General features: G+C 40.0%; 1 protein-coding gene and 1 long non-coding RNA gene across 2 annotated transcripts in view; one reads left to right on the forward strand and one right to left on the reverse strand.

The window, feature by feature from the left end:
* LOC103376713 (capping protein, Arp2/3 and myosin-I linker protein 3-like) overlaps window positions 1-22,649 on the reverse strand; it is a 27,009-nt gene continuing 4,360 nt past the window's right edge. The window contains 39 exon segments of the mRNA XM_017031063.2: window positions 1-493; window positions 2,050-2,157; window positions 2,316-2,387; window positions 2,784-2,910; window positions 3,348-3,454; window positions 3,558-4,323; window positions 4,407-4,605; window positions 5,062-5,238; window positions 6,111-6,190; window positions 6,519-6,706; window positions 7,020-7,086; window positions 7,464-7,583; window positions 7,671-7,758; window positions 7,892-8,067; window positions 8,572-8,685; window positions 8,773-8,892; window positions 8,990-9,088; window positions 10,018-10,111; window positions 10,516-10,584; window positions 10,673-10,845; window positions 11,179-11,233; window positions 11,446-11,542; window positions 11,693-11,774; window positions 12,427-12,496; window positions 12,636-12,740; window positions 13,266-13,342; window positions 13,462-13,539; window positions 13,654-13,763; window positions 14,227-14,256; window positions 14,259-14,312; window positions 15,352-15,446; window positions 15,735-15,823; window positions 15,938-16,013; window positions 16,094-16,167; window positions 16,290-16,360; window positions 16,592-16,686; window positions 16,841-16,962; window positions 17,708-17,767; window positions 17,858-17,908. Of these exon segments, the coding sequence (XP_016886552.1) occupies window positions 453-493; window positions 2,050-2,157; window positions 2,316-2,387; window positions 2,784-2,910; window positions 3,348-3,454; window positions 3,558-4,323; window positions 4,407-4,605; window positions 5,062-5,238; window positions 6,111-6,190; window positions 6,519-6,706; window positions 7,020-7,086; window positions 7,464-7,583; window positions 7,671-7,758; window positions 7,892-8,067; window positions 8,572-8,685; window positions 8,773-8,892; window positions 8,990-9,088; window positions 10,018-10,111; window positions 10,516-10,584; window positions 10,673-10,845; window positions 11,179-11,233; window positions 11,446-11,542; window positions 11,693-11,774; window positions 12,427-12,496; window positions 12,636-12,740; window positions 13,266-13,342; window positions 13,462-13,539; window positions 13,654-13,763; window positions 14,227-14,256; window positions 14,259-14,312; window positions 15,352-15,446; window positions 15,735-15,823; window positions 15,938-16,013; window positions 16,094-16,167; window positions 16,290-16,360; window positions 16,592-16,686; window positions 16,841-16,962; window positions 17,708-17,767; window positions 17,858-17,908 (4,476 nt within the window). The 3' untranslated portion in view covers window positions 1-452.
* LOC107988207 (uncharacterized) overlaps window positions 387-22,649 on the forward strand; it is a 27,920-nt gene continuing 5,657 nt past the window's right edge. The window contains exons 1-10 of the long non-coding RNA XR_003048888.1: window positions 387-524; window positions 2,780-2,852; window positions 8,560-8,733; window positions 8,961-9,136; window positions 10,047-10,152; window positions 10,696-10,883; window positions 11,481-11,545; window positions 11,616-11,791; window positions 12,407-12,513; window positions 15,015-15,208. This is a non-coding gene — a long non-coding RNA (uncharacterized LOC107988207). The remainder of the gene's footprint in view (window positions 525-2,779; window positions 2,853-8,559; window positions 8,734-8,960; window positions 9,137-10,046; window positions 10,153-10,695; window positions 10,884-11,480; window positions 11,546-11,615; window positions 11,792-12,406; window positions 12,514-15,014; window positions 15,209-22,649) is intronic.

Genomic DNA, 22,649 nt, shown 5'->3' on the forward strand with positions numbered 1-22,649 from the left:
CCAAGGCAATCATCTGTGTCAGCAGTTAAAACGTATAGTACATTTAGGAAATTACATTCTAATCAAGACATACTTTGTCTTCTGTCTCACGAAGCCACAATGTTTGAATGCCCAGCCCACTGTCCATTGGCACAAAGGGTCGTGATTGTTTTGGTTACCTAGGGATGCAAACTGGTATAAAACACCAAAAGCCACACACACAAAAAAAAACCTATTTTTTTTTGTACTGGAAAAAAAACAAAAGCACAGTGATGTCAAAGAAGGAGAAACATCCTTTGTTGTTCAGAAAAGTGACAGTTTTAACTCAAACAAGTGACAGACGTGTTATGATCTATTTGTGTCTCTGTCTCCTCTCAGATGCCGTTTCTTTTGTTTGTCAGACGAATGCTCCACGGTTGTCATGACAACACCTGTTGGACAGCAGGGGAGGGGGGGGGGGCAATGGTGGCCTCTCACAACAGCTCACTTTGACCAGGTGCAGAGTTGAAGCTGTCTGTAGAGTTGAAAACATCCGTTACCATGAGGTAAGGAAAGTAGAACAAATATTACTCTGTTTCACTGTGTGCTGTGTTGTGGCCCGAGGTGCAATTATTAGGTGAAAAAAAAATAGAATAATTTGTCCATTACTATGTTTAACGCTTCTGATCATGATAGTGCAACGTGTAAAACAAAAGTATGTGCCACACTGTGTTAAATCATAAGAAAGTCAACCAGCTGTGTGTTCACAAATTATGGATGTCTCAGTGAAGCTCACATCAAACATATTTCTATGCAGTTTTGTTGGTACTTCTATTATATGAACAAAGGTAAAGTATTACTGTACATTTCTTAGAGTGTTAAAAAATCACGCCACTAGTTTCAGGTATTTATTAATCTGACATGGTGTAATGGTAACTTATACAATTTATTTTAGAATTAATGAATGAATAATGTGTTTTAATGTTTTGTTTATTAAATGTTTTAAATGTTATTATTTATCAGGACTGTTATAAAATCACATGCATTGGCCACTCTCCATTATCATCTACAGTCTTCATTCATCTTTTATTTTCTTATTATCATGAAGATTATCAATAGAAATGACTAGAGGCCACATTCCTCTTCCTTTTAGTGCTAGTGTCAAGCCTGTAAAATAATGACGGTTGCATGAACTAGTGTTATTGACCAACACGATCATTGATTTTTTAAAAAAGGGCTGCTGTATGTAGGAGACAACTGAGAAGAACAAAATAAACAACAGTTTACAAGCCTACAGTGGTATAAAGTAAATCAGCCACATTTAAATGGCTGCAACTATTAGGATTGGAAATCAATAAGAATTTAACAATTTTGATTCCATTATTGATATCGCTTATCGATTCTCACTGCGTTAGAAAATAAAATAGACTGCAGTTAACGTGCAGAATAAAACCCGGAAACGTGTAGTTTCCACTTGACATAACAATAACATAACATTGAGCTACATGAGAAAACACTGAACTTTACAACAGTATTTTGGAACTAGAATGCAACATCAATTGTTTATGTATGTCTGTGTGCGTATTGTTTGCTACCACAACAGTAACACAAACAACACATAACAGATATATACACTAACAGCCATAGCATTACGAACACCTGCCTCATACTGTATTGCTCCCCCCTTTGCTGTAAGCTACATTAGCTCATCGATTTGAGAAAAACACAACACGTGAACCAGCCTTTGAATCAATGAACCATACAGTAGCTGCAAATGACCCTGTGGCTGGTTCACTGCTTTTCTTTTGTTGGACAATTTTTCAATGATAATAACCACTGCAGACCACACACTGTACGTCCCACAGGTGCTGAACTATTGGAGATGCTCTGACCCAGTCCATTAGACATTATATTTGTGAAACTCACTTGAGTCCTTACTCTTACCCCTCTTTTCATGGGTTTAATGCATTACCTGAGATGACAAATTGCTGCCTAATACGTCATACTAGTAATGTCAAAGGTATTAATACTATGTATTGCAGACCAGTGTATATATATATATAAACACAAATAAAACAAAGAGACATGTACCAGACAAGTCCAGTGACTTATTTCTGTTTTGGGGAAGTCTAGGTTTTTTCACAGGGGGTTTGCGATTTGGGGGCTTCTCAACATTATTAGGACTTTCTCTGTCAGTGCCTGAGATCAGTGAGGACAAAAAAGACACAGCAACAGTTAGATATAGACATCTTACACATATAAATCCACATATAAATATGTAGCACATATATAGTTTTTAATGCAGTGCAACAACATTCAATGTGTGTACTCACGGCCATGATGAAACAGAACAATACCTGCATCACAAGACATGGCCTTTCTGTTTCTCTGGGGTTTCACTGGTGCCTGAGGTCTGAGGCCTTCTTCACCTGAACACCGCGGAAGACAGAAGAATCATGAAAATCCAATTTTTTCTCTGTAGTTGGCACAAAGACAGGATACAGGAAGGAAGAGCCGGTGTTTTGCCCGCTCAGTATTTTTCTCCAAATGTCACAATCTCCCTTTAGGCTTCTGCCAGTTAAACTGCTTTATCTGCACCTTTAATATTGAACATCCTCCATAGCCTAAAGGAACTGTTTTACCTCGAAGAAAAAACAACCTGGACAGAGTCCAGAAACTAACAACGTCAGTCAACTGAACTACATACAGTGTTTTTTATACACATCATTCATCTATTACCACCATGGGTTATGCTTCAAATTAAATTAAATATGCATTTCATGACTTTTTTTTTAAATATATTAAATGCTCCTCAATGCAGGTACCTTGACTTGCAGCCCGGTCTGGTAATCCATGCAGTGGCTTCACAACAGGAGGTGGCACAGGAGGAGGAGGTAGGTTTCTCTCATTAGATGAGTCTTTTGAAAAAGTCACAAACGTTGATGTCTTTGGCTGTTTGTCCAATCAGAGCAAAGAAGTTGGATTAATCTTTAGGCATCATAAAATGTTACATTTATTAATGTGATTTATGTGAAAAAAGGATACAAGACACACACACATGCACACATATATATAATTTATTTTATATATACATTGTTTTCATATTATATTATTTTTCATATTAAATTTATATAATATGTTTTTCATATTATATTGCATATATATATGAATATAATATTCATTATATAATGAATATTATTTCATTATATTACATTTATTTTTATGTGGTTGTGATTGCGTTTTACTATGCAATATGAAGCGACATTGAGATCTCTGAAAAACATTTAAATAGATTTTTATTATTATTAATTTATTTATTTATTTTCAAGCATTAAAATAGATAATCCCAGTACAAATAAGGACAAACAAAGGTATTTGAAACCACAGACCTTTTCTGGAATAGGTGGAGGCTGGCTCTCCGAATTTCGTCTTTTTTCTCTTTCTTTCTTTTCTATTTTCCCTGGATCAGTTTCCAGCTCTCCTTCTTCATCTGTACCTGTGAAACAGAAATAATCTATTTTGTCAGTGTTGTTTTTTTTTTTTTTTTACACTGAAGTAGGTGCTATCATTTCTACAGCTCATTAGTAAAGACAAAGTACCTGGTAAGGAAGGCAGACGTGGTAGAGCATCTGCACTCTCCAGTCGATGTCTCGGCCTCAGTTTGGTCAGGTTAGGTTTACTGCTTTGTGGTGGGGGATCTGGTTTCGATGCACAGAGACCAGATCTGCCTCCAGCTCCCCCTGCACTGCTTCTCCATCCTTCTGTGAAGGCTCCAGCACTGTCAGTGAACATGTGTCTGTCTCCCAGTGTGTCCTGCTGCTGCCACTCTGTAAGGGACAGCTCTAAGCCAATCATCGTATCTGTCTCTGTTTTTGGCGAAGGCGTCTGATCTGATGGGTATGGAGGCAGCGGCCTCTGAGACAAGCTAAGTGGTTGAACATGTCTTTCGGTCTTCCTGCCGTGTTGCCTGCCCTCAGTCCACTGATTGTCCACTCCTAAGTCGGTTGGCTTATTCTCAGACCATAACCTCTCTATTTGCCTCCCGCCCATCCACTGTCTCTCTATCTTTCTGTCAATTTGCCGCTGCGTGTATCGGTCGACTGTCCACTGCTTTTCCACGTGCCTTTCTGGGTGTCTGCTCTCAGTCCAGTATCTGTCTGTTTGTCTCTCAGTTGCCCCTGCTTCTCCAAATGTTTTTTCCTGCAGCGTGTCGTCATACTGCTGCCGTTCTGCATGCTGCTCACTCTGTTTAGTCTCCAACCACAGCTTGTCAGCATGTAGCGCTTGAGTGCTTCTCTGTTTATCATCTACCCAGAACTTGTCTGTCTCCTCCGTCTGATCAAACACCACGTCTCCATCCGCTCTCTGTCAAAGAGGAAAATAAAGACATGAAAAAAAATTCTAGCATTGGAAAAAAAAACAAACAAACAGTGATACACAGACTGTACCTCTTTAGGGGAATAGAAGGGGTGTTTGTTCCCCCCCACACTTGGGTGAAGTATTCCTGGCAGTGGTGGTGGACTCAGGACTAGAGTATTCTTGCCCTGGTGATCATTTGATTTTCCATCAGGTCCTTCTCCAGGAGAAATGGCTCTGGTAGCGATTCTCAGAGGTTGCAGGAGTGTGTACACGTTCTCTGTGGCAGTGCTGCGAGAGGCAGAGTGTTAAAAACATGTGACAAATTAAGACTAAAATGTATCAGCCCTCACGACAGCGCAATCAATAGGTAATCATTTTTTACACAATTTCTGTCGTGTGTGTGACTTCTAGTGTGTTTAATACTAATCGTCGAGGCTGACTGATGGATCCTGAGTCACAGTCACCAGCTGTCACTGACATCTGTGTACACACTCTGGTATCAGCATGCCCACGCTTTGGCAGCTTTCAGCTATTTGTCAAATCAACAAAGAAATAAGGGATGTTTAGATTGATATCTATCAAGCTCAGTGCTGTCAACTGCTAGAAAGAATAAGAAAAAGTGGAAATATAAAGCCAAGACCATGTGTGTCAGGGAACAAATCCTTTCTGATGTGTGTATTGTTATTTTCTTTCATGTGCTGTGTGTTCAAGGGAGCGGTTGTCTCTGTAATTATATGTACACACCCTGTGGGAGCTGTAGCAACAGTGTGACATCCATCTCCATAAATCTCTGCATCACACTCCGGGGGTCCCTGACCGGCCTGAGTGTTGCTGCGGTTTTTTCGAAAACCAAATATGGCGAGCATGTTTCTCCTTTTTTTCCTTCTCAGAGAGTGAGCTTTGTGCAAAGAGGAAAGCTGACTGTGGAGAGGAAAGAGAAAGATTAAACCCAGAGCCTAGAGCAGATGAATGGTGTCAATTGTTCACACAGGATGTCACACTGCCGTCAAAGATGAAAACGTTTTGTTCTACAAGTGCACTGAGATAGTTCATTCATCCACTTCTTTCAGTATCAGCACATACGATTGTACACATAAGGAGAATACTTTGCGTTAATTTAACTGTTGGGATCATGAAGTGACTCATGCGAGTGCTTCAGTGACATATGTCACAATGGCAGATTCATGGCTTACCTAATTGTGAAAGTGGGCCATGTTTTTGGGATAATCAAGGTAAATCTATATTTCTTTTTTGTACTGGTTAGCTCATCCAGACACATTCACAAGTATTCTACTGAAGCAGACGTTCAGTAATTTTCTGTATTTATGGCCATATAGTAATAATACAAATATAGTATATAAATACTATATTTGTTCATACTAAATGAACCCCTTATTAGCCAATTATTTATTAATATGTTTAAGTTGTCTAGTTGTTTGTCATAGTAAAGGGCATAAGGAACAGCCACAGTTTATTAAAAAGTTTCTGTTCAGCAGATAACTGTCTATGACTACAGAGTTCTTAAAACAGTCAGCTCACTGCTGTTTCACGGTGACACAGACCTCAGTGTGATGGATCACTGTTCTCAACTAGGTTGGACATCTCTCAGTTCATTCTTGTGTGAAGAAATGAAAGAAAGAACGAGAGCTGACGGGAAAATGGGTGCCTAATATTAGAATGCACAGTTTGCTTTATAAAACAGCAGGCATCATGATAAATGTGATTTTAGTGACAGTCTACAGAGGCAGAGAATGTGGTGTGAAAGATGAAGGTTTGTGTTATGACGCAGGTACCTGTCAGGGAGAACTCTTTTGGAGTAAAAGTCAGGGAGGCCATCATCAAGAGGGCTTATTCCTCCATTTTCACTGCAGTCCTTCACTCCTTCACACACACACACACACACACACACACACACACACACACACACACACACACACACACACACACACACACACACACACACACACACACACATACACACACACGCTCATTTCAACCATTTTCTTCCATAAATCTTCGATAGGCAGTAAAACAAATGGATTATGTGACTTCAGTGAGATGACATAATCCAATAGAAGCTGTCTACTTTGTTTAAATTACCCAACACAAAGACAGAAATCATTGCCAGTGGGCATGAAGCGTGGATTTGGAATTTTAAATAGTCAAAAAATAGACAGAACAGCCAGAAAGATCTGTCTTACTGTCTCAGCTGTTATGTTCCCTCCTTTGTGCCTGCGCGGGGGTCTCGGCCGGACTCGTGTAACATGATGCAGAGGCAAGCCCTGTGTAGGCAGCTCTGACAAGCCTTCCCAAGATGCCGAGCGGGACAGTGGCGATGAATACGATGGCAGGGAGGGAGGCGGAGAGGAGCTGGAGTCGTCGCATAAACCTGACATGAAAAACATTATTGAAGACGTGAGTTCAAGAAGACGGGACGGCGTAGTCAGGGGACGTGATGGCGGGAATTGGCCAATTATTTTTGCTTCACGCCGTCACATTCAAAATAATTGAGAACGCAGTTACAACGACTCAAACATGTATGAGACAAGATTACAGCAGTCATTAATGGACTTCTGGGAGAGAGAGATGTGAGAGGGATGCAGAAGTAATAGAAACTGCATTAACGCTGCTTTGAGTAAGATAGGGTGTGGTCAGAGTGAGACGGGAAAGGGGAGGATAAGAGGATGTAGAGCAGTACTTACTCAGTCTTGTGGAGACGGGTCGTATTCGTCTTGTTCTCGAGCTGCGCTTCTTAATAGCTATTGTGTCCTGGGAGGAAAAAATTATGTGATGGAGAGGCTGAGCGTGGAAATTTCAAACAGTACAAATAAAACAACTCTTCTGTTGATAATAAAATTAGTTTAAAATACATTTATCTCTAAGGAAAATATAAAGGTAGAGACACAGTCTAGGTCAGTGATCATCAGCTGGTAGCCGGACATTCCAATCCGTCCGACTGGATTCCAAGATAAACATCTAATAATAATGTTTAACATTTTATTTTATCTGAGCGTCCGGCCACCAATGTGTCTGTCCAGAAAAATTCTGGCTCTTGACAAATATAGTCAGTGACACTTTCTCTAAATTACAAAAAGCAGAATCCTATAGCTGGATTGTCAGAACCAAGTCTAGTTCCCCAAACTCACAATGTTGGCGCCAAGCTCCTCGTCAGTGATGTCCAAAGAGTCTCTGTGTCTGTTGAACCTCCAACCCGTCCCGTCCTCACACATCCCTTCCCACCGCTTCACGTGGGACACCTGTCGTGTCTAAAGCAGACAGCACTGCTCAAACTTTTTGACAGACTTCAGTAAGAACAACACATGGTGACTACGCAGCAAATGATTTGTGTTCACCAGTGTTTTATGGGTGGTGTAGAGCTCCTGCAGGATTTGGTCCACAATGGAGTTGGTGAGATAGGAAACCACTGAGAGCTTCACTTCTCTGCAGGAGAGTGGGTGAAGAGGAAACGGGAGAGACCAACAGAAAATCATTGGTAAACGTGAGAGCTATTCAATACCACTCATTCACAGCCAGACTGATCGCCCCCGTTCCCACTTCCTCATCCTGTGCGTACTCTAAAGCTCGGTGAATGTCTTGCGCTGCTCTTTCCATTAGAGCTGTCCGAATGGCAGAGCGTGGGATGGACACGCGTTCAGAGACGGATGAGAGCGAGGGACTGAGTCGCTCTGCTGCAGCGGATGATGAAGGACAGAGCTCGCGACACAGAGACACCATGGAGTCCACAATCACCTGCAATAGATGCTTTAGCATTAGTATTTCAGTCATTGCTGAATGGACCGGATGTGTAAGGAAACTGGTTTGTCTGGACAACATGTTTAATACAGGTGGCTGTAACATTTGGATTTTTTTTTAAATTACAAAAAAAGGTTTGGGGATTTAGATTGGATACGGTGATTGATGCTTAAAAAATATAGCCACTACTTTTTATCATCGTAGTAGAACAACAAGACCAAACTCCAAAGGCTTAGTTATCTAAACTATCAGTTACCAAGACACAGTCTTTCAGCCTGTTCCCAGACACAGGTTATACTACGAACAGTGTGAGGTTTCGTCTTCATTTCATTTACCATATTATTACTGTAACTAATGTGATCACCTGAGGAGTCCCTTCATGGTTAAACAAAAGCTTCCGTTTATAACGATTGCAGCTGAATCATTTTCTGAATTTCCCTTTCACATTAATGAATGTAGACTAACGGCCATTGGGTGATGTGTCCACAGACTGACATCTACCTGAAGCTCCTTATCTGCAGCTTTGGCGAGTTCAACGGCCAGGGAATCCAGCCGCTGCCTCACCGGCCCGTCCACCGACAGCACATGAGCCAGCTCACACAGTGAAGGGTAGAGCTTGAAGCACCAGAGAGGAAATGATTCATTCAAATTCAGTGTCACAGAGTAAGAAAATACTGCACTAATGCATCTCTTGTCACTCACAGCACGGGAATTTCTTGCTTCCTTTAGCACTTGTTTAGCAGCTTGAACCTCCTCCATCTCCCCGACACCTCTTAACACACACACCTGCTGCTGTACACGAACACAGAGGCGCTCCATCACCTTGGAAACAGATGGGCAGTGGACACTTGTGAGCAAAACTAAATGTAATACCCTATTTCATATGTTAGAACAACACAGCACAGAGGGAATGTTCTACCTGTTCGGCGGTGCTGGTGACGAGACCCTGGTGCAGACGCAGGGCCTGGCGTTGAGAGAAACGCTGAGTCTGGTTGTTCCTCACCAGCGCTCGCTGGATCTGTGACCAATGAACAACACCTACATTACTGAATGTGGGCTTAAAAAGGTATGAATATAAGAAAATAAAACGTACTTTAAAAGTACTCCGTCAGAACAGTTCTGAATATCAGGACAAGCTGGCCTGGTATTTATTTTACGTGTCCACCTCCCACTGTGACACCCACAGCTCGGACCAAATACAAATAATCCCCCTAGGCTGAGAACTTAATCATTACATTGTTCCCATTGTTTGTAGTTCTTATATTTGAAATGCAGTGCGCACCAGTCCATGGCCACTTTTGTATTCTTTGTTTGACCCAGAAATTGGGACACAAAGTGAATACAATGGTTGTCGTCCCCACTCATCACAAAGCTACATAAAACATATTATTTTTTATTTTAGCATTTGTCAATTTGAAAACTTCTCTGTCATGTTAAGCAAGGAAAACAACAAAGGGAAGGCTGTTCTCAGACAGCAGTGTCTGTCCGTCCATGTTTTGCTGAGGGTTCCAAACACTATCACGGTCAACTATACAGAAATTCTCCCAACACAAGTTAAGTAAAGTTGTATTTTTAGCAACATTTTGAGAGTAAAGAAGTTAATGAATAAACTAAAGGGTTTGAATCTAGGGCCTGATCTTGTTTTCAAATAATCAAGTAAGCAGTTTTCTGAAACACATTTTTGGTTTATCATAATTTCATTTGTTGATTAAACTACTAACATACAACACTGCATTTTTGAATATGCTTTTACTCTTCTGTGTTTAGAGGCATTTCAAGTCACATCCAAGGGCCTCATGCCAATGGGAATTGTTGATACAAAAACACATAGTGTTTTATAGTGAACTGTTGAAAGACAAAAGTATATATTTCTAAATTCAAGCGTTACTAGTAAAATAGAAAACTAGTTATTTCACATGCAGTTATTTTAAATCACTTTCTGCTAACCTTAGTCAAAGCCTGCTCTGTCTTCTCAGGGGAACTGCGGTACGCCTGGCTGATGTCACTCAGAGGAAGAGGCATGTACTGCAATGTAAAGTTACTAAAAAATGGAAACGAAGAAGGAGAGAAATCAAAGAAAAGGTTGAGTAAAGGCTGAATAATCCAATAGATAGAAATAACCAGAGCAGTGCTTCAACCATACAGGGTTTAATTCCTCCACTGGACAGAACTCATCATCAACTTCTCTTAGAGAATTACTTTGATCTTTCTACCCATGTACCCTACTCTTTTGGCCTGGAGGTAAGTATGGGCCTCATCAGATAGCAAAGTGGAAAGAAGCTATTTAAACAGACTGTGTTTCATGTTTTAATGTATTTCAAGGGTATGAAATATTAATTTAATATAAAAGAGTACCTCTTATGTATTTCCTTAGTTGAGATACAGTACGTAGAAGAAAACTTACTGTATGTCAGATGTGTATTGTTAATGTTTTAAAATTCTCACTGTTCAAGTGCACGAGCCACATCAAGAAACCCTGCCGCAGAGGTGTTGTTGCGGTCCCAGCTTACGCTCCTGTTGGGAAAATCATAGAGAATATATATATTATTATATTGTCACGCATCAAGAGAGATGCAAAACCACAGAAATGTATTTCCTTCACCTGAGTGTGGTGTTGATTTGCAGGGCTTTGCTCAGCATCTTGGCCCCGATGTCGTCCATGCTGTTGCCACTCAGGTCCACTTTTCTCAGGCAGGTGTTGCTGCCCAGGGCATTGACCAGTACGGTCCCCCTGGAGCGCAGACGGGACTCGGTCAGTGACAGTGTCTGCAGGGCCTGGAGGGGGAGATTAGAAGATGGCATAAAAAGTCAAAGTAGGCTGTGACACCATTCTGACTTTACATAACATACTTTTTGTGTGGAATTACTGATCAAGTGTATGTTTGTGAGTGTTATGTTATTCCCACAAAGGAAACAGAAAAATAAGTGGTGCATATTTAGAAATAATTTATCACAGAGAAATGATCATAAAGTGAACCATCAGATTTTCACTTTGCGTTAACTTGATGGATTTTTTGTTTTTCACTTTGAAGGTTCTATCAAAGAACTATAGAGCACCATGTAATGATCTGAGCTACATATCTAGATTTTTCTTGCATTGTCACTCACACAATCCTCCTCCTGTATTAGTTGAACTAGCTTCTGCAGGACCTCGTCCAGAACCCTGCGGCAGCAAAGCATGAAGACAAACACACAAATGAGTTGAGCTGAGCCAAAGTGGAAAATCTGGCTCTGCTAGTGAATTTTTCACTACAGGAATCGCAGTTCATTATAGCAACTGAAGTGAAATCACAGACAAGTACAGTGTGTTTAGGCCTCCAGATGTTGTGTGTGGTTCTGTGTACTCATGTGGAACTAAAAAATCATCAGCAGCACCTGTGTTTGATGTTGAAGTTCTTGCCCAAATGCAGGTGTTTGAGGGAGGGGTGTCTGGAGAGAGCTGGCAGCACTGTGATCATGTCTGCATCAAAACCTGGTAACGCACAAATACAAGCACACACACACACACACACACACATGAATGGATGCATTAACGGCCCACTCAGTCCTTGTCTGCCTGAGGACGAGGAGTCAAAGTCACAGAAAGAACATTCTGCTGCTGCACGCCACTGGCCTCCTGTACCGTTGTCGGAGATATCCAGAGTGCCAATGGATGATACCCGTGGGAGGAGCTCCTGGATTACAGCAGCCCCTGCAGTCCTCAGCTAGAGAAAGAGAGAAGGTAAAAAAAAAAATCAACATGTGCACTAGCATAAATCAGAGTCAATTTAGTCTTCGTCTCTGGGGGATTGTTCCATTTTTCCAGAGTGAAGCAAATTTATGAATGCCATTTTCACGTCTCTGCATGCAGTCTGAAGCTCTGCTTGGCTTATTATGTGTATCAGACTCAGCTGTCGGAAAATACTTTCTCTTAACTAAGCATATTTTTACACATTCAGTGTTACTATAGTATAAGTACGTGTAAGGCTGTGAATGCAAACAGGAAAAAGCTGGCGTTGAATCAACCTAACTAAGTAGTAAAAATTAACACATTTTTAGATGTCTTTGTTAGCAAAGATTAAGATTCTTTGTTAAGCAAAGACTTTTGCTTATGCAATTTTACAAGTTTAGTTGCTTAACTCTTTGGCCCCAACTTAGTGTAATTCAGTCATCAATATCTTTATGTTTGTTGTTGTTGTTTTTTTTAATAAATGCCTTTTTACATTTCTTGATGTTCAGGTCTTTTGACAGTAAGGTGATAAAATCATCTTTCTATCAACTACAATAAAAAACAATTGTAAGTAAAGAAAATTAAACCTTAACTGTCCTTTCAAATTGTCGTTGGATCTATTTACAGATACAGTCGTGAAGTCCTACCTCACAGCCACTGATGTCCAGATGAAGGTCATTGATGTGTGGGTTTGTGGTCAACCCTGTGAGAAGAGCCCTGGAGGAAGGAGAGGAGTAAGGAAGATTTACAATTCAACTTTTACACAGCAGAGAACTTTCAACAACATTAACAATGTATAGAAGTTGCATAGAAACAGCAAAAAGACAAAGAGCTTATGTGGTAAGATGGCAAGCACCTGAGAACATCAGGAGGCAGCTTCATAGAAGCCAGGCTGATGTGAGTGAGGCTGAAGGCCAAGCTGAAGAACTGGCGGAACAGTGGCAGAGCATCTTTGACTTTTCTATTGGGTTAGAAGAAGAGGGGAAACAGAAGTGAGGAGACGAAACTGAACCAGTTGTTCTTGACCACATAGAGGAGATGAAGTCACATTGTTGACGTGCTGGGTAAATATATATACAGCATATGCCATGCAGTGTGAGGAGTAAAAGACACGTCATGCTTTGCTTCAGGGGTGGTGGGAGCAAGTGAGGTCAAATGATAGATGGTTCCATTTAAGTATTCATGAGTCTTATCTATGCGGGCAGCACTGAGAGTCTGAGGTCTTAAACATTAGGAGATACAGCCACAGAGAGGAAACACAACATTTCAGTGACTCCACAGAGCTAATGTCTTTAACCCCCCCCCCCCCTCACAGAGCAAGATAATGGCTGACAAAAATGACTGACAAAAATAAAAGAGTGGAGAAAGAAGAGCAATAGAAAGAACGGATGAGGTCTTTGAAGTGACATGAAGAAGATATACATCTCCAGTGATTTGCACACGGCCCAGCCTTTAATGTTCAGAGGATCTAAAAGAGATGACTAACCTGTGGGAGAAGGAATTTTTGGAAAGATTCAAAAAGGAGAGATCAGCACAACACCCCCTCAGAAGAGCCCCAAATAGCTGCATTAGACACAGGGTGGAGACGGTTAATCTCCACTGAACATCACTCAGAGACAGAGAAAGAGAGACAGACGTGCATTTTTATACATTTGACCATCCCCTGTCAATAATAAACTCACCGAGTCCACATAGCAATCTGTGCCTGACAGGTCCAAATGGACCAGGCAGTTGGGCTGAGACAAGAAAAGATACAAGTTCTACAAAACACAGAGGGGGGAAGGTAGAAAAAGACAGAAGATGTTATTTCTTGGGATAAAACTGACATAAATGGAGAGAGGGAAGTGTAAGTCAGGTCTTTGGGGCTTTCTGACCGAGGCGTCGTCTCCTGAGAGGACACCTGGATTCTTGCTCAGGTCCAGGTGCAGGAGGGAGTTGGAGTACTCATCAGTGGAGCACAGAGCCTGTGAGAGAGACACCACACCTGACACACAGAGAGGGGGATGAGAGAGAGAGAGAGAAAAGAAATAGAGGAAAAAGAGAGAGTGGAACATGACAGAGTATGCTGTTAGGTATTAAGGACAGAGAGACAGGGAACACTCTCAAGACATTTTCCCTCCTTTCATTATTCATACACATCTGAGAGAGAAACTACTGCAGGTATCACTGAGTATGATGGAACACAGTATCTGCCTGCATCAATGTAATATTTAAATTCTCCACTGAGTACACGGTACGATGAGACAGTAACAGGAGGTGTGCAGCCTGCAGGGCAGAGTGGGACATCGTGAATCACTTAGGAGTCATAGCTGTTTTTTTAACATGACACAAGGTACACAATTGTCTAAAGCTTTGTAGTTCTTTTTTTATTTCAAATGAAAACTAACATAATTTGTTGAAACTATTAAAAAAGCAATTCAGGAGAAAAAGAGGATAAAAGAGCAAACCTTTGGAGGTGAGAGAGGTCTTGCACATGCACTAATTTTAAGGCCTTTGCTGAGGCGACACACCTGCTGGATTAAGTTGGACACACCTGCAGAATGTGCAGATGTAAAGTTTTGGAACAAAGGAACAAAAGAAATACATAAAATATATGACCAGCGTGTGTAAAACCTACAGCCCTACACCAACCAACCTGGGAAAAAATACTGCCCTACTTCTACAGCTACCTTTAAAAACTGAAATTTTATTTAATCCTTGATTATTATTATTTTTTTTCAATCACAAGAAGCTACTGCTTTCTGTATTAAATTAACCTTCTAAGTGTCTGGGTACTCCAATTCAGTTTGAGCAGTAAGGCAATCAAAAACCATGCAGTTTTAAAGCAATGTTTAACAGTGCTGTTGGCACACTATCTACAGCAGTTGCCTCAAGGAGCCAGTGTTCTTCCACAAAGATATTAAAAGTCATTATTATCCAGCATCAGCTCTTCCTGAAGACAGATTAACTAAAAATCAATTACACAATTACTGCTTCAAACTTGCAATGTAATGACTGGGGAAGGATACAGCCAAATGTTTTCTACCATCTAGATGAGTTACTGTTGACGCTCCAGGAGCAACCCACTGTGCACGCTGGTACTTTTGTGTGGCCCACTTACATTATAAAAGGGCACTGTTTGTCATGTCTGGGTTACAACCTCGACAAAAGTGTAATGATCTATAAAAGAGCGACCTTTTAATGTGACTTCTGATGATACAAGATATCTCTGTCTCTCTTTTTCATTGCATTTCAGCCAAATCCAGTTGGTGTGGGTCAGATAAAAGCAGACAGTGCTACATGTCCTGCACCAAGGGGCCAAATCTGCATGTTACCTGTCGTCAGATCACAGCCTCTACAAAACCAAGAGACCAGGTACCAAACGTCTTCTAACATTCTCTGATGAGATGTTTGAACGCAGTAGCAGCAATGCAACAGGATAAACATCAGGTACAGTATTTTTAACCTCTTGCCAGGCACACGGAGAGTTTGACAAACTATAGCATCTGAACCTTTTTATGTGCGTGCAAGACTAGTTTTTCCACTAGCAATGAACCAGAGAACCATATTTAGAAGCTGATGATGGGCCGTACCTTGGTTGTCCAGTGAGTTATGTGCCAGATTGAGGGAGTGGATGACAGATGCAGGGTTTTCTGACAGAGCAGTTGACATTTTCTGGGGGAAGTCCCTGTGACATTAGACACAGTACATCAGAGCTGTAGCAAACACTACAAGTACAAGTAAATATGATGTCTTCAGACATGTTTTTTTACTCAATCAAGAGTACTAAATAATTGTTCGTTAAAATATACTGATAAATTCAAAAGATATCACATAAGAGTAATGTAAACATAACAATTGTCAGTGAAGAAAACTCACCTCATTTTATCAATGTGTTCAAAACATATTTTATCAGGACTTAAACTAAACTAAAGACTAACCCTATAGTCCATCTGTAAAGGAAATCTAAACTCACGACTTCAACCCAGCATTTTCCAGCGTGATCTCCTCAAGGCTCGAAGATTTGCTGACCGTATGAAGAACTTGTTCTGTGACCTCTGATCCCTGAGGTATAAAGGGAACAATTAAAATTCACTTTTAACCTGTTTTTGCAAAGTTAATATCTATCCGGAGGCTCAGCAACACACAACATTGGATGCAGTAGAGGTATCTACGTACTATGCGCAGATCTTTGCAGTAGAGTTTGGTGAACCAGGTGTTGTATGCCATGGATGCAACAATTACTGCCAAATCCCTGAAGAAATGTTTTCAAAATTAGGTGAGGAGCTGACGGTTTTATAAAATTAACAGATTCTCGTGGCTCGCGTCCTTCACCTGCTCTCCAGGTGGCTGAAGTCCAACAGGTTGAACTCTCGGTTGTCCTGGGAGTGATAGATGGTGTCCACGTCCTGGGAGAACATCACATCTGAGTTTTTTTTTTTAAACTAATATTTTTTCTTAATTATTTATTTTGTTCACGTAGCATATCGAACTGATGCACAAGTGAAACAGACTCCACTGCAGCTCTTACCCACTGCACTTCCTCTTTGCAGCTGATGCCATTGTAGTCACACAGAGCAGCATAGGTTTCAGAGAAGCCTCCTGGGAAAGGAGGGCAGAACACAGAAGAGACAGAGGGAGTCAGTAGTTAGGTGTACAGTAGAGCTGCTCCTTTAAGATACAGCATTTTCCAAAAACTACCAATTTTTGTGCTTTAAAAGAAACAACCATCTAGTTAGCCATCTGTGAAGTGTGCCTACGCCCCAATAAATCTGCCTCTTAATTACTGTGGGAAGGTATATGTACTGTACTGTAGAGATAGTCTCTCTTTACCGCAGGCTCTCTGGGTTTCCACCGACGTCTCTGAGCTGGGCGAATACTTCTTGCTACCATCAGAAAGGTCACTGTCGGAGTGACAGATGGAAGGGCTGTGAAGATAAAAAGGGAACTGAGGCTGTAAGAAATAATTTCTCTTTCAATAATAAAGGTCAGTCCTCTTTGAAGGAGTCTGATTATTGACCGCAGCATTGATGTCAGGACAGTGTGTTCAGACTTCTCCTTTCGTGGATGAAAGACACTTACGCAAAGATTGAGTTGTTGAATATTCGAGAAAGGGCGAAGTTGATATGGCTGACCACATGACTGACGTGTTTCCGTGATTCAAACCTCAGGGAGTAGGTGGACTTGTCAGTGTCAATGATAACCTGCGCAGAATAGGGAAGCCAACTGTGGTGAGGAAGGAATATTGATATACAGTATGTGTGTACATATATTTTCTGTTTATATATATATATATATATATATTGTTGCTTCAGTAACAATGGATATTGTTTATGTTTCTTGGGGTGAATTTGTTTGTACTATACTAATCAGTGTTTTCTGCTTTTTGAGTTAATCCATTTAATTAACAGCGCTGTCTGAGCCTGTTTAATGGTCCATATTCTGAATGCATGGCACATCAATCAGTCATTTAGTCAATTAGTCAAACAATGAAACCCAAGGATCCTCATTGATTGGTCGATGTAATATCCAAGGAGGAGCTTAAAGGTTCTGCCTTGTTTTACCTTGATTTTGCCTTGATTCTTTACTGAAATACTGCATTTACACCTTAGTTCAAGGGTTCTGTCTAATGCAACATAATGTTAAATATAATGGTTTTAATGTAACACCAAGGACTTCATTCAAGTGAACAAAGGGTTTAGCTTGAATCCTTTACCTTAAAAATTGTTTCATATAAAACCCTCACCTTTATGTCACTGGTCTTTTCTCCTGCTTTTCTATGGTTTTTAAATCTCTTTGTTCTGTACCTTGGCCATCAAAACCCATAGAGAAAAACGTATTGGAAAACGCTTTCTCATCCCTTTGAAATGATGTAACTGCGGTGCTATTTAAATGTGCCGACAGTGGAGCAGATCACTTACGAAGTTTAGCATTAATGTAAAGATTCACCTGGTGTTCAGGATGAGAGTTCAAAGCCCGAATCTCCAAGAAGTTGAATGTGGATTCTGCCTGTTGACACAGATACAGTCAACAAAGTAAAATTGTTAGAATGGTTGGAGAAAAGTGTCACGGTTAAGAGGTGGAGAGCTGTAGAGGTACCTTTGCAGGAATCTTTGGAGCCAGGAAATAGAGACGCCATGTTGTGAGAACCTTCAGAGAACCACAAGGGAAGAAAGCAGACTTAGACAGAGAGAGAGAGAGCAAGAGCAACTTTTGGCAAAGTTCAATGCATATGTCACATTTCCCGTTGGGGAAATAATAGTCCCCGGAGTTTCCATGGTAATGATGGGAGGAAAATGAGTAGTCTGTTCTATATTCGTGTAGAGATCAATGTGAAAACCCTTCATGTCAGAGTATTTACCAGTGCTACACAGAGAGGCCATGGCAACATTTAATCTCATCTTCACAAAGACGCAATGTCATTTATTGTTGTGGGAGCTCTGTGGATGGCAATGTTGAAGTGGCTCATATTTATTTAAATGTATACTTTGTAGTTCACCAGTCAATTACCATTCCCCAGTGAACAGTATATACCATTTGGAAGAAATATATCACTCCATTCTGTGTAGGTTTGTTACTCGTGTCATAGTTATTTACCTTGTAATAACCAACTCTTGTTTTGTGGTACATTTTAAACGGAGAGTCTTCTATTGTTTTGAATATATCTCAATAAATGTCCGTAGTACTATAGCCTTTTATGAGCAGTGAACACTAAAATGCTTTTGACTGTAAAAATGAGTCTGATCAGATGACTGGACTTCAGTGTGTGTGTGTACACGCTCATTTAATTCAAGGCAAAATAAACAAACACAAAAGTAAGCATGTCTACCTGAAATAAAAAAAAAAAAACAGATAAAAACACATGTAACACAAAGGCGCTTCTCAAACCTGCATTCAAATCAGAAACCCTATAATTAAATGTAATAAAACTACAACCTGATCTGGCACACACACTCTCTACTGGTTTTTGGGAGATGACCTTGTCTGTCAGTCCAGGGGCAGAGAATGTAGCAACAACACCACTGTGCCAGCTTAAGTTCAGCGGAGAGACATTTGGAATCAGGAGAAGTTTAATTATCTCTATCTGAACAGGCATCTACAGCATATCAGCCTGTACCCACTTACAGCTTTGCTGTTGTTAACCAGCATTTAGAATAATCTGCTCCCACTACAGAATCAAGCCTGTTTTAAGAGGAAAACCAGTCCTGTCCTGATATTATTGTACACTATTTAATGCATTATTAATCTCAGGATAGAACTAGTTCTTAATGACTTTTTACCTCTTAACATTTTATTTTTAAACATAAACCAAATTACAAACAAATGCTTATAACAGCATAAAATGTAAAAATCAGTTAAAGCGAATTTACCAGTGTCACTGATATTTCTTTTATCTATATTTGAAATCATCATCTGGTATTGAACCTCCTAGTGGCCAAATACCTGAAATCAGGGTTGATGTAGTAAAATAAAGGAGGAGACCACGCCCAGTTCAAGACACTAAGACACTCCTGTGTCCCTCGGTGTAAGAGCTTTTGTTGAAGCCGTGACGTTTTCCCTGTTTCATTCCCACAGACTGTCAGTTTTTATCTCTGTCCTACCTTTTGTTGTTTGTTGCTGACAACAGTCTCCATTTAATTAAAATGCTTCATCACTCCATACTTTAAATACTTTAAGCTGGTGAATTATCCAACTGCATTTTTTAGATGGTAAAGCAGTGGATGTTAAGTACAGAATATTAGTAACCACTGAAGCAAAACAAGATCTGAGGGTTTTTCTGCAATTTTCTGCAGCAGCTCCAGAGAACCGCCCTCTGCCTTTAAACACTGCTGCCATTACCAATCATTTACTTTATTCTTTCTGCCTTAAACAATCCCTGTGGATTCCCCCGGCCCCTTGTGACCCTCTCCCAATGAAAAGAAGTAATTAAATTACAGCTCCATCTCTCACTGCTTTTAGGAGAGGGTAGCGTGACAGAGAGTTGTCGGGTCAGAACCACACAATGACAGCAGCGCACACCCACGCAGCAGTTGAGGTGTCCAACAGGCACGTAGTCGGTTAAAATGTGTAAATGAAAGGGTGAGATTGACACAAAGAGAGAAACAGAAAGGCTGATGAGAGGTTGGGGGGATTAACAAACCTTCCATGAACTGAAGGAGTTACAAAAAAAATGAAACTACACAAATGTGATGATTTAGATTCAAAGAATACAGCTGTTAAAATTAAGAAGTTTAACTTTAGTGATAATTTCTGAAAATTCAATAAACACAAAAATATCAAGGTTGTACATTATTAGTCCCCTGATAGTACTATGTCGTACATGTACCTAAATAAATGACTGCAGTTGTTTGGGGTTAGTTTTTACCCAGTGTAAGCAAATCCATTAGTCTATTAGAGAGAATAGAGAATAGAGTTATTGGTCTCTTGAGAGAGACTTTGTTTTTATTTGCTTTTTTAAAAAATTGATATCTAAATAAATAATCCACACTAATATACGCATTTCATCAAAAACAAACAATGAGATTAAAATATATTGAATAAAAAAAACAGGTGACACAGCATAACAGACATTAATACAAGAATCCATTAGTATAAAATAAAGAAGATGAATCAACGTCTGTTAGCCCTTAGGCCCCTTTCGTTGTTCTGACAAAGATTTTACCTTGTTGTCATGTTCAAAGATAAAATGACAGCCAAGACCTAGTTTTACTACTGACTGCTGAAAACCTCATTTTCAATCAGTGACATTTTACTTTATTCACAACATTCCTGTAGCAATTTTCTCTTATCAAGCAAAATGACAAAAAAAAGTCTATTTTTACTTACAAGCTAAATTTAGACACTGATGCCTACAACTGTAGAGGGTTGGAAATAACAGGGAATGTAGAAACCAAAGCAGAAATTAGATTTAGAAAAACAGACACCCCGTACCATATACAGTATATTGTTTAAATTATTTTTCATTTATTGTCATTCATTTAATCATTCGTTTGTGCTCACATCACTACGTCGCTGTGACATGGTTAGCCACTAAGTGGCGTAATGCATTTGTGGTAAAATGGGATTTACACGAATTCTGCTGCCATGATAATAACACCAGCAAACGTGTATCTCACTTATTTTTATTACAGATCAGTTAATATTCACTCAGTCAGCTCTACATATTGTTATGTTATGAGTTGATGGCACTAAGTCATTAGCTGTGTATATGTGACCTACAGTGACCAGTTAACGAGAGAGGGTTGATGTTAAGTGAGTGTGAAGTGTATGCTAAGTGCCTACTGCTAAGCGGACCTGCATAGTAGTGAGTGAAAAAAGTGGATGCACTAAATATATACCGATGTTTATTAATGAATGTGTTTTATCCAATATGTAGTTTTCTGTTCTATTTGTACTCAAATATTGATTCAACACAGAGTTGATTTATTGCCAATTTAGGAAAATATCTCTACTTATGTCTTTAATAGATACCAAGTATGATTTTAAAAAATATTTAGAAATAAGATTGTCTTACAGAATTAAAGAAAGCTGAAACGACTGCAGCTTTGGATTATGTAGGGAAGTAAATAAACACAGTATCTAGTATTTTAAAACTGTAGGAGACTGGGATACTTTGTAGCAGTACAAAAAAAAGGAGCCCAGAATCTACTTTTAAAATGACAGGGCTTACAGTGAGATTCTCTCGTTCATTGTTAAGTAACTTGGACTTTCTGACAGAGACAAGTGTACACCACTGGTCTAACTGCACTCTTGAACCTAGTTCTATTTTAAATGCCTGGCATATTATGGGAAAAAAGTTCTGTCAACCGTAACAGTTGAGCGGGTCTATTAAAGCAGGATATTCCTGAGACCTTATTGGACAGCTACACTATGGACCATCTCACACGAAGCTTTGACAACTAATGTTGAGTGGGAATTTTTTTTAAAAGTATAAAAACATATTTCAGCAGATTTCACCAGTTTTGCCTTTTGTGCTAACCATGTGGAGTTTGGTGAACTCCTCATCTATTCTCCTGACTGCTGTATGCACTCAGCAGGGGTTTGAACTCTGAAGCTGTTCAGCCCAGCGTTTAACAGGAAGCAGCCAACGAGAGCAGTTGAGTGAGAAATTATTGTAAAATGGTTCAGGCAGACTTATCAAAGTGTTTCTATATCAAAGTGTGTGCAGACAAAAACCCTGCCCCTCGCCTCATGATGAATCATTAAGGCATACGATCAGTGAAAGTGCTGTCAAGTCAAAGTAACGACAGGGGATTGAAGGTAGACTAAAGCAGGTCACTCATTTTTACAAAAGTGAAAAAGTGTAATCCTGTCCTTATAGACATATAACCTTATACTAAAGCGTACATATATTATAAATATTTATTAACGTACTGCGAACACTTAGTTTTAAATTATATATATAGTAATTATTTTAATTGTTTTATGGCCAGTACAACATTTTTTGAATACAGGCTAATATTTTTCAGAATTTCTGTGAAATCTAATGGATGATACATGTTTAAACTATTCACAGCTCAATCAATATTTAAAATAACAGTATGTTGGAGCCATACTCAAGTCCACTGTGTTCTCCAAACACTGGCCACCGTCCAAGATTTGGTTTAAGTCTGTGAAGTCTGAAAAAACCATTAGCCCAGATTTTATCCAGATTGCTGGCTGAGCTTCATTCACTCAGATGAGTATTTTATGTCTCAGTCCCACACTTTCTGATAAAAGCAACCCTGAATCAAAGGCTGCGAGCTGTTCGGACTCCCACAGCTTCCACAGTGGGACTTGCGCACACAGAAGAATCCACAGCTGCTCCCCCAGATACCGTCTATCCAATATACACCCTGCCAAGCCAGCAGCAGCAGCAGCAGCAGCCGCAGCAGCACTCAGACAGGCGAGG

The sequence above is a fragment of the Cynoglossus semilaevis genome, chromosome 2, assembly GCF_000523025.1.
Source record: "Cynoglossus semilaevis isolate Cse_v1.0 chromosome 2, Cse_v1.0, whole genome shotgun sequence".
NCBI lineage: Eukaryota > Metazoa > Chordata > Actinopteri > Pleuronectiformes > Cynoglossidae > Cynoglossus > Cynoglossus semilaevis.